The sequence below is a fragment of the Dendrobates tinctorius genome, unplaced genomic scaffold (genome assembly GCF_039654945.1).
Source record: "Dendrobates tinctorius isolate UK_male_01 unplaced genomic scaffold, ASM3965494v1 ptg000079l, whole genome shotgun sequence".
Lineage (NCBI taxonomy): Eukaryota > Metazoa > Chordata > Amphibia > Anura > Dendrobatidae > Dendrobates > Dendrobates tinctorius.
The window spans coordinates 5,235,001-5,250,454 of NW_027361747.1; the positions used below are offsets into that span (position 1 = coordinate 5,235,001).

General features: G+C 42.3%; 1 protein-coding gene across 3 annotated transcripts in view; it reads right to left on the minus strand.

The window, feature by feature from the left end:
- The window catches only part of GABRA2 (gamma-aminobutyric acid type A receptor subunit alpha2), a 381,624-nt gene that overhangs the window by 105,356 nt on the left and 260,814 nt on the right, over positions 1–15,454 (minus strand). For all 3 annotated transcript variants that reach the window (XM_073583454.1, XM_073583455.1, XM_073583456.1), the window contains exon 8: positions 9,908–10,060. In XM_073583454.1, coding sequence (XP_073439555.1) covers positions 9,908–10,060 — 153 coding nt within the window. The remainder of the gene's footprint in view (positions 1–9,907; positions 10,061–15,454) is intronic.

Sequence of the window (15,454 nt, forward strand, 5' to 3'; positions counted from 1 at the left end):
GATACCTTAGACAAAAGCCACCTTTTTGAAAGATACTACACATACTCTTAGCCAAAAGGCTGAGAAGCGATACTTAGCGACATGTTTATTACACCTTTGTTGTCCTGTTCTAATGTACCGCAAGAAGTTGGCACAGTCTCATAGAGAATTCTAGTCATTTATTAAGGCTGGTTTCACACTTGAATTGGGAAGAGCTGCAGAGGGCTGCACACTTCCTGTGTTAAGCTCCTCCCACTGCCACACCTCTTCCATTCAGCTCCGCCTGCGTCTGCATGTGTCCTGCGTACCTATCTTTAACATTGGGTGCACAGGCCATGCGGATGTATGAAAAAAATGACATATCTACATGTGGGTCACACAGACACATGGTCCATGTGAAAACACAGACATGTGGCAGCTCTAGAGATTATAATGGGTGTGCATGTGTACGTGCCTCAAGAAAGCGTGAAAATAAACACTACACGTGCCAACATGGACATGTTAGGCTAATTTCACACTAGCGTATGACAGAACTGCGGACGGATGCAGACTTCCTCAATGAAGCTCCGCCCACTGCCACACCTCCTCCATTCAGCTCCACCTACATCGGCATGCGGCTTGCATACCCTATCTTTAGAATTGGGTTAGCAGGCCATGCCGATGTATGCAGAAGCCTCCACATGTGTTGTTTTGATGGTGTAGCGACCGCAACAAATGCAACATGTTGCGTTCAGCGCAGGTCACGGCAGCGTCAAAATGACACATGCTGAGGCATCTGCATACAATGGCCTACATACCCAATGCTAAAGATAGGGTATGAAGGCCACATGCTGATGTAGGCAGAGCTGAACGGAGGAGGTGTGGCAGTGGGCTGAGCTTCACGGAGGAAATCCGCATCCCTCTGCAGCTCTGCCATATGCTAGAGTGAAAGTAGCCTAAAAGGGGCCTAATTTAAAATATCCCCCTGGTAATGACTATGGAAAGTATTTTTAATAAGAAATATTTTGCAAACTTGCACCCTTTGCAAGCACTTTGCAATGCTACCCATTTAAAAATTGAGGAAAACCCCTTTCATACAAATGTTTTATCATGTCTTTAACCCCTTCCTGCCATCCGATGTACTATCCCGTCCACGGTACCCAGGCCCGTATGACCGGGGACGGGATAGTACGTCGGCGCGATCAGCGGCGCCCACGTGGTGAGCGCCGCTGATCGCGGCCGGGTGTCAGCTGATTATCACAGCTGACACCCGGCACAATGTGTCAGGGGCGGTCACGGACCGCCCCCGACAAGTTAACCCCTTGCACACCGTGATCAAACACGATCGCGGTGTACCGGGGGTTAAAGGGAAGCATCGGCAGGGAGGGAGCTCCCTCCGTGCTTCCCTGAGCCCCCCACGGCAGCGCAATGTGCAGCGCTGCTGCGGGGGACTCCCTTCCTCCAGGCCCCCGAATCCAAGATGGCGACGGGGGCCTTCGGGGGCCTGCGGAAGCTGGCTTCCTCAGTGCCTGCAAAGTGCAGGCATGAGGAAGCCTTCTGCAGTGCCTGTGTCAGATCGCTGATCTGTCACAGTGATCTGTGATGTGACAGATCAGCGATCTGTCACAGGACAGTGATGTCCCACCTGGGACTATTTAATAAAGTAAAAAAAAAATAAAAAAAAGTTTAAAAATAATTTAAAAAAATCGCCAAATAAATTAGAAAAAAAAAAAAAATATTCCCCCAATAAATCCATTTTTTGGAAATAATAATAAAAAAAAACAATAAAAGTACACATATTAGGTATCGCCGCGTCCGTAACGACCCGCCCTATAAAACTGTCCCATTAGTTAACCCCTTTAGCGAACCCCTTAAAAAATAAAAATAAAAAACGAAGCAAAAAATAATGATTTATTATCATACCGCCAAACAAAAAGTGTAATAACGCGCGATCAAAAAGACGCATATAAATAGCCATGGTACCGCTGAAAACGTCATCTTGTCCCGCAAAAAACGAGCTGCCATACAGCATCATCAGCGAAAAAATAAAAAAGTTATAGCTCGCTGAATAAAGCGATGCAAAAATAATTATTTTTTATATAAAATAGTTTTCATTGCATAAAACCGACAAAAACATAAAAAACGACCTAAATGAGGTATCGCTGTAACCGTACTGACCCGAAGAATAAAACTGCTTTATCAATTTTACCGCACGCGGAACAGTGTAAACGCACCCCCATCAAAAGAAATTCATGAAACGCTGGTTTTTGTTCATTCTGCGTCCCAAAAATCGGAATAAAAAGCGATCAAAAAATTTCACGTGCCCGAAAATGGTACCAATAAAAACGTCAACTTGTCCCGCAAAAAATAAGACCTCACATGACTCGGTGGGTCAAAATACGGAAAAATTATAGCTCTCAATATGTGGTGATGCAAAAACTATTTTTACAATAAAAAGCGTCTTTTAGCGTGCGACAGCCGCCAAACATAAAAACCGCCATAAATAGTAAATCAAACCCCCCGTTATCACCCCCTTAGTTAGGGAAAAATAATAAAATTAAAAAAATTTATTTATTTCCATTTTTCCATTAGGGTTAGGGCTAGGGTTAGGGCTAGGGGTGTGTTGGGGTAGGGTTAGGGTAGGGTTAGGGTTAGGGCTAGGGCTAGGGTTAGGGTTAGGGCTAGGGTTAGGGTTAGGGCTAGGGTTAGGGCTAGGGTTAGGGTTAGGGGCATGTTGGGGTTCGGGTTGGAGTTAGAATTGGGGGTTTCCACTGTTTGGGCACATTAGGGGCTCTCCAAATGCAACATGGCATCTGATCTCAATTCCAGCCAATTCTGAGTTAAAAAAGTCAAATGGTGCTCCTTCCCTTCCAAGCTCTGCTATGCGCCCAAACAGTGTTTTACCCCCACATGTAGGGTATCAGCCTACTCAGGACAAATTGCAAAACAATTTTTGGGGTCCAATTTCTCCTGTTACCCTTAGGAAAATAAAAAATTGGGGGCAAAAATATCATTTTTGTGGAAAAAAAATTTTTTATTTTCACGTCCGAGTGTTATAAACTTCTGTGAAGCACTTGAGGGTTCAAAGTGCTCACCACACATCTAGATAAGTTCCATGGGGGGTCTAGTGTCCAAAATGGGGTCACTTGTGGGGAGTTTCAATAGTTTAGGTACATCAGGGGCTCTCCAAACGCACATGACACCCGCAGACCATTCCATCAAAGTCTGCATTCCAAAACGTCACTGCTTCCCTTCCGAGCCCCGACGTGTGTCCATACAGTAGTTTTCTCCCACATATGGGGTGTCAGCGTACTCAGGACAAATTGGACAACAACTTTTGGGGTCCAATTTCTCCTGTTACCCTTGGGAAAATGAAAAAATTGGGGACTAATTGATCATGTTTGTGGAAAAAATACGATTTTTTTATTTTCATGCCCTGGCATTATAAACTTCTGTGAAGCCCTTGGGGGTTCAAAGTGCTCACCTCACATCTAGGTACGTTCCTTAGTGGGTCTAGTTTTCAAAATGGTGTCATTTGTGGGGGGTCTCCACTGTTTAGGTACATTAGGGGCTCTCCAAAGGCAACATGACACCCGCAGACCATTCCATCAAAGTCTGCATTCCAAAACGTCACTACTTCCCTTCCGAGCCCCGACGTGTGCCCATACAGTAGTTTTCTCCCACATATGGGGTATCAGCATACTCAGGACAAATTGGACAACAACTTTTGTGGTCCAATTTCTCCTGGTACCCTTGGGAAAATAAAAAAATGGTGACTAAAAGATCATGTTTGTGGAAAAAATACGAATTTTTTATTTTCACGCCCGGGCGTTGTAAACTTCTGTGAAGCACTGGGGGGTTCAAAGTGCTCACCACACATCTAGATAAGTTCCTTGGGGGGTCTAGTATACAAAATGGTGTCATTTGTGGGGGGTTTCCACTGTTTAGGTACATTAGGGGCTCTCCAAAGGCAACATGACACCCGCAGACCATTCCATCAAAGTCTGCATTCCAAAACGTCACTACTTCCCTTCCGAGCCCCGACGTGTGCCCATACAGTAGTTTTCTCCCACATATGGGGTATCAGCATACTCAGGACAAATTGGACAACAAGGTTTGGGGTCCAATTTCTCCTGATACCCTTGGGAAAATAAAAAATGGTGACTAAAAGATCATGTTTGTGGAAAAAATACGAATTTTTTTATTTTCACGCCCGGGCGTTGTAAACTTCTGTGAAGCACTGGGGGGTTCAAAGTGCTCACCACACATCTAGATAAGTTCCTTGGGGGGTCTAGTATACAAAATGGTGTCATTTGTGGGGGGTTTCCACTGTTTAGGTACATTAGGGGCTCTCCAAAGGCAACATGACACCCGCAGACCATTCCATCAAAGTCTGCATTCCAAAACGTCACTACTTCCCTTCCGAGCCCCGACGTGTGCCCATACAGTAGTTTTCTCCCACATTTGGGGTATCAGCATACTCAGGACAAATTGGACAACAACTTTTGGGGTCCAATTTCTCCTGGTACCCTTGGGAAAATAAAAAAATGGTGACTAAAAGATCATGTTTGTGGAAAAAATACGAATTTTTTATTTTCACGCCCGGGTGTTATGAACTTCTGTGAAGCACTGGGGGGGTCAAAGTGCTCACCACACATCTAGATAAGTTCCTTAGTGGGTCTAGTTTCCAAAATGGTGTCATTTGTGGGGGGTTCCACTGTTTTGGTACATCAGGAGTTTTCCAAACGCGACATGGTGTCCGATCTCAATTCCAGCCCAAAACGTCAAATGGCGCTGCTTCCCTTCCGAGCTCTGCCATGCGCCCAAATAGTGGTTTACCCCCACATGTGGGGTATCAGCGTACTCAGGAGAAATTGCACAATAACTTTTAGGGTCCTGTTACCCTTGGAAAAATAAGAATTGAGGGTGAAAAGATCATTTTTGTGGAAAAAATATGATTTTTTAATTGTATGGCTTTATGTTATAAACTTCTGTGAAGCCCATGGGGATTCAAAGTTCTCACCACACATCTAGATAAGTTCCTTAGGGGGTCTAGTTTCCAAAATGGTGTCATTTGTGGGGGGTTTCCACTGTTTTGGTACATCAGGGGTTTTCCAAACGCGACATCGTGTCCGATCTCAATTCCAGCCAAAAACGTCAAATGGCGCTGCTTCCCTTCCGAGCTCTGCCATGCGCCCAAATAGTGGTTTACCCCCACATGTGGGGTATCAGCGTACTCAGGACAAATTGCACAATAACTTTTAGGGTCCTGTTACCCTTGGGAAAATAAAAATTGGGGTGAAAAGATCATTTTTGTGGAAAAAATATGATTTTTTAATTGTACCGCTGTACGTTATAAACTTCTGTAAAGCCCTTGTGGGTTCAAAGTTCTCACCACATATCTAGATAAGTTCCTTTGGGGGTCTAGTTTCCAAAATGGGGTCACTTGTAGGGGGTTTCCACTGTTTAGGTACATCAGGGACTCTCCAAACGTGACATGGCGTCCAATCTGAATTCCAGCCAATTTTGCATTGAAAAAGTCAAACGGCGCTCCTTCCATTCTGAGCTCTGCCATGCGCCGAAACAGTCGTTCCCCCCCACATATCAGGTATCTGCGTACTCAGGACAAATTGCACAATAACTTTTGCAGTTCAATTTCTCCTGTTACCCTTGGTAAAATAAAAAAAATTGAACCTGAAGTATTTTTTTTATGAAAAAAAGTTAGATGTTCATTTTTTTTAAAATATTCAAAAAAATTCCTGTGACGCACCTAAAGGGTTAATAAACTTCTTGAATGTGGTTTCGAGCACCTTAAGGGGTGCAGTTTTTAGAATGGTGTCACTTTTGGGTATTTTCTATCATATAGACCCCTCAAAGTGGCTTCAAATGTGATGTGGTCCTAAAAATAAAATGGTGTTGTAAAAATGAGAAATCGCTGGTCAACTTTTAACCCTTATAACTTCCTAACAAAAAAAAATTTTGGTTCCAAAATTGTGCTGATGTAAACATGTGGGAAATGTTAGTTATCAAGTTTTTTGTGTGCCGTATCTCTGTGATTTAAGGGCATAAAAATTCAAAGTTGGAAAATCGCGAAATTTTCAAAATTTTCGCCAAATTTCCGTTTTTCTCACAAATAAACGCAAGTTATTTGAATGAAATTTTACCACTAACATGAAGTACAATATGTCACGAGAAAACAGTGTCAGAATCACCGGGATCCATGGAAGCGTTCCAGAGTTATGACCTCATAAATGTACAGTGGTCAGAATTGTAAAAATTGGCCCGGTCATGAACGTGCAAACCACCCTTGGGGGTGAAGGGGTTAATACAAGCCAGATACATTAAGGCTATGTGCACAGTATGCATTTTTTATGCGCTTTCATGGCATTTTTTACATGCGGAAATGCTCCAAAAGCACAAAGGTAACGCAATGACAATCCTGAAGTGTTGTGCACATGATCTGTAAATTTACATCCATATTTCCAGCATTTCATTTTCTGCAGTATGTAAATTCTTTTTGCATTACTGCAGCGTTTTTGACTCATTGACTTCAATTGAGTCAGTCAAATCTGCAGCAGAAATGCAGGTGTAAAATGGTTTGCATATTTGCTGTGTATTTGCTGCCTAAAATGCTGCAGAATTGTCATAGGAAATTATGGCAGAAGGATGAAGAGTGTGTGGGCAGAGAATATGTGCGTGTCTGTCTGTGTCTGTCTGCGGGTGTCTGCGTGTGTCCGTGTCTGTCTGCGGGTGTCTGCAGCATGAGCCGATGATGGGAGAATAGTCTCATCATCCGGCACCTGAGTTCAATTATAAAAAAAAATCAAAACATTGACATAATCACATACATATTCACATTCAATATACATACTCACCAAACACCTAATCCCCGATGTCTGTGTCTCCTGCAAGCAATCAAAAATAACAAACCAACATATATTCCCTGTCCGCCATAGTCCATTTAGTACCAACTGGCCCATGTCGATATCACCTGGCTGCCGGCGATACACTGACAGTAGGTAATCTCTCCCGCAGTGTATTACTGAGCCGCCATGAGAGTTCACCGGAATACATCAGCTGATCATCTCCAATGCTCTCACTTACGGCACCGCTGCATGAGAAAGTTTAATTCAAATAAATAACTTAATTCTGGCTGTGTGTTTATTTACCATAAAACTATAGGACTAGTAATGTAAAGGTGTCTTATAGAGGTGTCCATTACTAACCTGTTGACTTGATGTCACCTGACAATACAAAGGTGACATCAACCCCACTAATATGAACCCCACTTGCCACAGTTGCAGGGCAAGTGGGAAGAGCGAGGCTAAGTGCCAGAATTGGCGCATCTATAAGATATGCCATTTCTGAGGCAGCTTAGAGCTAATGTTTTCAGCCTGGGGGGTGCCAGTATACATGGCCCCTTCCTAGGCTATTAATATCAGCCTGCAGCTGTCTGCCTAGCCTTTACTGGTTCGATTTTATAGGGGGACCCTATGTCAATTTTTTCTGGGGTTCCCCTGTAAACTAGCCAGTAAAGGCTAAGCAAACATCTGCGAGCTGATATTAATAGCCTCGGAACCTTTATGTCTATTGGCTCCTTCTCAGAAATATAACATCAGCCCTCAGTCACCAGCTTTCTCTCTGCTGGTTATGAATATTTTGCGGGATCCCACGCAATTTTTTTTTAATTTTTGGAAAAAAAAACCCAGATATTTCATTTCATGCAGATTTCTTACAGTTGCTGTTTTGTTACAGCACATGTAGGTTAATTATGTTAATGCTCCTGTGGCACCCCTGAGGATTCAGTTGCCACAGAGGTACTGCACCTCCTCCTGAGGTGTGGTACCCCACCATCCAGGTAAGTTGGAGGCTCCTGATCACGCTCCAACACCTGCATTCCACACAACAGAGTAGTTCAGCAAAGCCACATTGCGGCTCCCTGCTTGGAGTGTAGCAGAGCACCTTTGGTGGCTCCCTGCTTGGAACACGGAACTTGCGGGCAGGCGGGTGGAGTTAGAATACATAAAAGAGCGGGAAGGTTTAGGATTTCAGGTCAGTCAGTCGGTGAGTGGAGAGGAGTGAGGAGAGAAGATACCTGAGAGAGAGGGATGGAGGAAGGAGGTGCTGCAGCAGACCTCAGTGACCTGGGTCTGCTGGCATGGGAAAGGAAGGAAGGAGAAAGACATTGAACAGAAACCTGATCTTCCAAAAGAAGGAGAGACTAGTACGGAACGAAGGAGTAAAAGAGAACAGAGGACGTGGGTTAGGAGAGAACCCTGCCTAGAAGTTCTAAGCACAAGGCCGGGGCCCAGTCCCCGAGGTTGTATGGATACTAATGGTCCTACAGCAGACACCGGTAGAGTAGTGAGCTGTAAATGCACTACTCTCATCTAAGACTTGGGGGCACAACAGCAACTTGGATAGTGAGCCGGGACTCAGGAGTAAGGAGTCCCCGAAGCATGCTACAGCTGTCTGCTGTACAAGTATGGTTCTTGGGAACATCTGTCAGGAGGAAATCCAGTGTAACTTAGTATTAGGAGTACTTCACACCAAAGGCACTATAAGAGGAGACGTTCAGAAAGGCACATGTTGGCGGAGTGTTGGAAGGAGCATTCCATCTGACCTGGAGGTTGACTGAGTCCCTGACCCGGAGGACACAGCACGGAGGCAGGCACCTGTGTGTACTACAGACTGTGAATAAAGCTTTGGAACTACATGCCCTGGTGTCTTCCAATTATTCCTGCGCTAACACACCCTGTACCACTACATCGGGGTACAAGCTTCTACACCTCCTGTGTCTCTCCTCTACCCCTACATTTACACTGCCCTGGGACTACAGCTCCACCTGTGGGGAGCTACACCATCTTGGCTGCACCACACCACCAGTCCCAGAGGATCTGCATGCAGCGTCGGCTTAACATCTCACTTGCCGAACACCACAGGTGGCGTCACAAACTAATCCATTAACTACATTCCACCATTCAAACTTCTCCCCCCATTAATTGGGCGCCCAGGGCCACGGACCGGGTCACCGCTGCTGTGACACATCCTGCCGACACCGGCCCGGTACCGAGTACCCCACGGCCCAGGGAGGGCGACCCACTCCTACATAGGCTGGTATGTGTGTGTCTTTATTTAATTCTTTATGTACCGTTTTATTAATGAGGGTATCTGGCTGACACCTGTTCATTACTAAACCTCTGGCTTGGTATTACATGTATATACATGGTATCTTATGGTATTATGGTCTTCAATGGAGAATAAAAAAGAAGAGGTTGAACAAGGAAATAACAAGACAATTCTTTTTTTTCATATTATATCTCTTTTAGCTCTATCGATTTACAAAAGCGCATGAAAAAATGCATAAAAAACGCATTAAAAGCATGCGTGTATTCCACTGCGAAGAGATGCAGAAACCTTGCAGAAATTTCTGCAAGCAAATACGCAATGTGCGCACATAGCCTAACAGGGAATGTGATATATATTGAGCTTATTTTTAAAATGTAGTAAAGTAGATATGTTCATACACTGAATTGTAATTATAAAGTCACTGAACGGCTTAATTACAGTAACACCTAATGCATTTCTTACACAATTTGCTGATAACTATATTTATAAAAATAACAGTATTGAATTAATACAGAGGTTTTTCTTAAAAATGTTTACATGGAAAACCCTGCATATTATTTCAATACTGTTATTTTAATAAATATAGTTATTATCATATTCATAGCGAAAAAATTGTATATCCCACAACAATCGTGTATATAAAAAAAGAAAGATTTTTTTCCTCTATGACTGGGAATTATCGTCATTATAACTGTAATTATTACAGCTGTAATCAGTACAAGCCATCCGTATGTATATTACAGTATGTCAATGTGTTATTGAAAAAAGAAACCACTTTATTAAAAATGCCATAAATATGCACATGGCTGGCTTTACTCACCAAAGACTGTTCTTGCAGGCACAGATTCCCTGTTCAGCCAGAATGACACCTGAGACAAAATGACTGTCATGATGCAGGGGAGATAGGTCTGAATCACAAAATATCCAATTTTTCGCTTCAGGTGAAAATGTGTTGTCATAACCGTGTACTCTCCTGCCAGACAAACATCCAAGTGAGAATTTTGTTCACAGTACAGTTAATTCATGGCACAAATTACTATACAAAAGAGCGTGAAGCCCTGCACAGGATGCTCTCACTCCTCTGCATGCAATAACAGAACACCGCCGTAGACAAGAACATAAACGTTTCATCAGTAACGCAGAGCATGTAGTCTTCAATTTATATGAAAAAAATAAGAATTAAATGGAGTTTTTTGCTTATCTGCAAATAAAGCCTGAGGTTAATGTATTCTCAGCAAATTACCTCTCGTTTGATTCAGATTTTTATTGCAAAGATATCTTTTTTAAAATTTTTGTTTATAAAAAAAATTGGGACAGATTTATGAAAATTATGTGAAAGAAAATTTAGTTTTCTTTACCTGTAGCAGTCAATCACAACCCAGCTATCGCTTTCCTTGAGCATGGTAATAAATGAAAGCTGCATCATGAATGGTTGCCTAGGCAACACATTTTCTTTTAGACACTTGTCATAAATTTCCCAAATCAAGTTCAACACAATGGCCACTAGGATAGTCACAGTAAGTTGACATATCCTCTTCTCTGTAGCTCGCGTATTAATTTTGTTGCATATGTGGACAGTGGTTAAATAGAATCAGTTCCTGTTCTGCTGGACATAAGATGGGATTGCAACACCACACACTTTTGATAAGTTTACAAGTGTCAACCGCAGTCATTACAGAGGTGGTCTGAAGTCCAAATTTTCATCCTAAATTCCGATCTGTTTAATGTCATAATCTAAACTATTTTTTAGTATACTTGAATTAAAAATTCCCTAATGTTCCCTAACTACACTTTCTAACTGAATTTCTTTTCTGCATTTCTTTTAATTTTCCACTTCCTTTATGATGATGCTTTGTTTGAGAACCCCAGTGCATTATGGGATATTTAACACTTGAACTACCGCATGTTTCATAATACCTATAACTACCATTAGGGGTCATTTTGACCCCCATTCAAAAGTACTGATTCTGGAGTAAAAATAACTTTTTTATTGCTAACAAATTAAAGACCATTTATTTTAACTTAGTAGGAACAGTGTTAAGATCAAGTACAGCACGCATTTTCCTTTTACATGGTCATAGCATGCGGTGTCCAACAGTTAACACAAACAGTACTTTCTTCCACTTTCCCAGTGCATTTTCCACAAACTGGTTTGTTACAGCTTGCGCAAGTTTTAGTTGTTTTGTTTTCGTTGCATCTTCCAACTCCACATTTTCGATGCTTGCGGATTTTTTGTCCTTTTGTTTGTGGTTCAGACATTGCAGATGATGGGCCACTTCTTCTGACTCATTTTCAGATAAATTCTGAAGACATTTCAAAATTTCATCACTTGTCAGACCCCTCTGCTTACTCATGCTTCAAATATACATCGCACAAAGGGACTTGTAAGATAGCAGAAGTAATAAAATGACACTGTACAAACATGCAGAGTTGTAGCTTCAACTGTAATGTTTGCTACTGAAGTGCAGACAGAAATCGCTACAAGAGACATGGATCAAATATGTTCAGACAAGTTTAGACAAAACAAAATGCTGAATCATCCCTGATATGCAAAGATACAATTACACTCTACAACTAGGGAGAAGCACAGTGATTTTCAGTACTCTGTAATATTAGGTGACTTGCCTACTACAACTTTTATGTATGGGGTCAAATTGACCCCTTCAGTACTTATAGGTATGAATTGTAAAATCCGGGCCCCTTAAAAAGTTACAATTCATTTTTGTGTCCTAAAATATACACTACCATGAATAAATAATAGTCACAAAAAGTCAGAACTCATTTGCTAAAATTTTAGAAATTATAGGAAAAAGAAATAGCAAAAGGGTCAAAATGACCCCTCCGGTAGTTCTAGTGTTAAATGAAGCATCACCAGAGGGCAGAGGCTGCTGTCAGTGCTTGTATCACCATGAAATGAAGCATCATCCGTGATGCTCATTTCAGGGTCTGGGCTAGACCATGCTCTGTTCCTGTGCGATGTGCACTAAATAAATAAATTAAATTATACTCAACGCTTCACAGTCATCAACTTCTTTGTGCAGCTTCCATCCTGCTCTTCATAATTCTTCATAATTTTCAGCTCAGACCTAGTTTCTCATTTAGTTCAATGTGCATTCTGTGCATATAAGGGTGTGACCGCCCTGTTTCTGAGTTGGAAAATCCATCCTGTCTGGCCTATGCTTTTACTAGTGGTTCAGTCCCTTGGTCCTTGTTCACATTTACGTCACTTGACAAGTGGAAAGGTTTTAAATACAAAAGTTAGGACTGTCCCACAAAGGGTTCCCTTGACGTGGCGGGATGGCTTGTACATTCTTTTGATCAAAATTATGTTTACTAAATACCCTTATTATTATTACTACCTTCATGCAATTTTTGCAATTTATTTTTTACTTTTTTATTTTAGGATATTTGTTTTTTGTTTTTGATTTTCTCAGTGTAAAGGTCATGTGTTTATATGAATTTACATTTTGCATACACATTAATTTACCCTTTCAGCTCAGACCTAGTTTCTCTTCAAAATTCTTGTCTGGTCTTCAGTCACAGTAGGTCTTGGGTACTGAGTATACAGGTTGCACTAAAAGATCACTCTCCAAAAGAATTTTAGAGCATTTTATCAACATCAATGGGTTTGTAACTAATAAGTCATGTCAGACTAACTTAATTTCCTTCTATGACGGTATCACTGATTGGGTGGATCAAGGAAATGCTGTAGATATAGTATATCTTGACTTCAGCAAAGCATTTGACAAAGTCTCTCATACAATCCTTATTGAAAAAATGACTAAGTATGGAATGGACAAGGCAACTGTTAGGTGGATTCATAGCTGGCTTAGTGATCGGACCCAAAGAGTGGTCGTAAATGGCTGCACATCCAGTTGGAAGAATGTCTCAAGTGGGGTACCACAGGGCTCTGTCCTGGGCCCTGTATTGTTCAACATCTTTATCAACGATTTAGATGAAGGAATTGAGGGTAAACTGATTAAATTTGCTGATGACACAAAGCTAGGAGGGATAGCTAATACTAGAGAAGAGAGAGAGAGGATTCAAAAAGATTTAAATAAACTGGAGAAGTGGGCAGTAACTAACAGAATGGTTTTTAACAGGGAGAAATGCAAAGTACTACATCTGGGCAATAAAAATGAAAAAAGCATATATAGAATGGGAGGAATAGGGCTAAGTGACAGCACATGTGAAAAAGACTTGGGTATACTAATAGATCACAGACTGAATATGAGTCAACAGTGTGATGCAGCAGCAAAAAAGGCAAATGCAGTTCTAGGATGTATTAACAGAAGCATACAGTCTAGATCACGTGAAGTCATTATTTCCCTCTACTCCTCTTTGGTCAGACCTCATCTGGAATATTGTGTCCAGTTTTGGGCACCACATTTTAAAAAAGACATCAACAAACTGGAGCAAGTTCAGAAAAGAGCGACCAGAATGGTGACCGGTCTGCAAACCCTGTCTTATGAGGAAAGGTTGCAGGATTTGGGAATGTTTAGTTTGCAAAAGAGAAGACTGAGAGGAGACTTAATTGCTGTCTACAAATATCTAAAGGGCTGTCACATTGTAGAAGGATCAACTTTATTCTCATTTGCACAAGGAAAGACTAGAAGCAATGGGATGAAACTGAATGGGAGGAGACACAGATTAGATATTAGAAAAAACTTTTTGACAGTTAGAGTGATCAATGAGTGGAACAGGCTGCCACGAGAAGTGGTGAGTTCTCCTTCAATGGAAGTCTTCAAACAGAGGCTGGACAGACATCTGACTGGGATGATTTAGCGAATCCTGCTTTGAGCAGGGGGTTGGACCAGATGGCCCAGGAGGTCCCTTCCAACTCTACGATTCTATGATTCTATGATTCTAAGGTTTCAAGGACCACCCGCTCTCAGTATCTCTTTCAACAGCCATCTCTACACTTTTTTAGAGACCCGCAACAAATTGTGCAAAGACACACATTTCTTTGCAATACAGTCTCAAAAGAGTTTTGAGGAGGTGACTATCTAAGTAAAATGTCTAGTGCTGAGTCCAAATGGATTTTTAGTCAAAACCCCTATCTGTAATGACATCCCTGTAATGACATCCTCTGTTGTGATAAACACACGTTCCGACAGTACACTTGCCACCGGGCAGGCCAGCACCTCCAAGACATAAAAGGAAATAGGAAAACTCAGGTCATTTGTTTAATTTGGAGATTGTGAAGTTAAATGGGGCAGACCTATTAGTCGGTACATGGAGACTTGTGGACAGGAACTCTTCCACGATATTATTGTAACACTGCCTCCTACTAATATGGACCATATCAGATGGTATGGCAGATATTGTGGCGTGCTCATAAAGTTTTGCCAGATTTCAGCCATGCTTTCCCTGCCTTATGAAGTGGTGGTAGTGTGCCAGCTGCATCAGCAACTCCGTCCTCCTTCTCTGCCTCATACTTCCACTGAGCAAACATTATCATGTAGGAAAGCCTTCAGTAGTTTCTCTACCAAAGTGTGCTTATATTCATGCATTTTGTAATCCCGCTTCATTGATGGAAGTAATGATGCTACATTGTCCTTGTAGCTGGGATCCAGCAGGGTAGCCACCCAGTAATCACCACAGGCAATATGAGCAACTCAGCTGTCATTGTGCAGGCATAGCAGCATGTATTGGCTCATGTGTGTAAGGGTGCCCAAAGGAAGTGATAACCTGTCCTTGGTGGGAGGTGTATCATCTGGGTCTTCTGTATCCCCCAGCTACCCTCAAGTTATGCTCGTGAGCTGCTTTAAATGGCTTTGAGTGCCACTGTGCTGTGAACTAATCCTTCTCAACCTCATCCTCCCAAAATATCCTCTTGCTGTACAATTGGGTTCCTGGCCGCTGTTGGGACAGTAACTCACCCTAAGAGCCATGTGTGGATGACAGGCCTGATAACAGTTTGAATTGGCCTTGCTCCTCCACCACCTCACCTATCATCAATTGTTTTTTTGCAGCAGTTATATAAGTAGAATAGCAACGCTGTTGGTGGTGTCATCAGTGCTGGTGGAGTGTTCAAAGCAATGCCTACAAAGGAGGCCCACTCATTAGTGGTGAAGTGGTGTTCCGCAGAGCAACTCAGCAATGCGTGCTGCAGCTGAAACTCCACTACTGTCAGCTGCTGCTCGCACAGTCACTCCAGCATATGTAAGATGGAGTTCCACCTTGATGGTACGTATGTTGCATATGAGGAGGTAAGCAGGAAGGCAGAAGTGACACTGCAGCACAGTCAGGCTAGTAGCAGCAGGTGAGCGCACTGAAAGCAAGCATACACTGCCTGCACTTTCAGCAGCAGCTCTGACATATGTGGGAAGTCTTTCATGATGTTCTGCACCACAAAGGTCAGCAC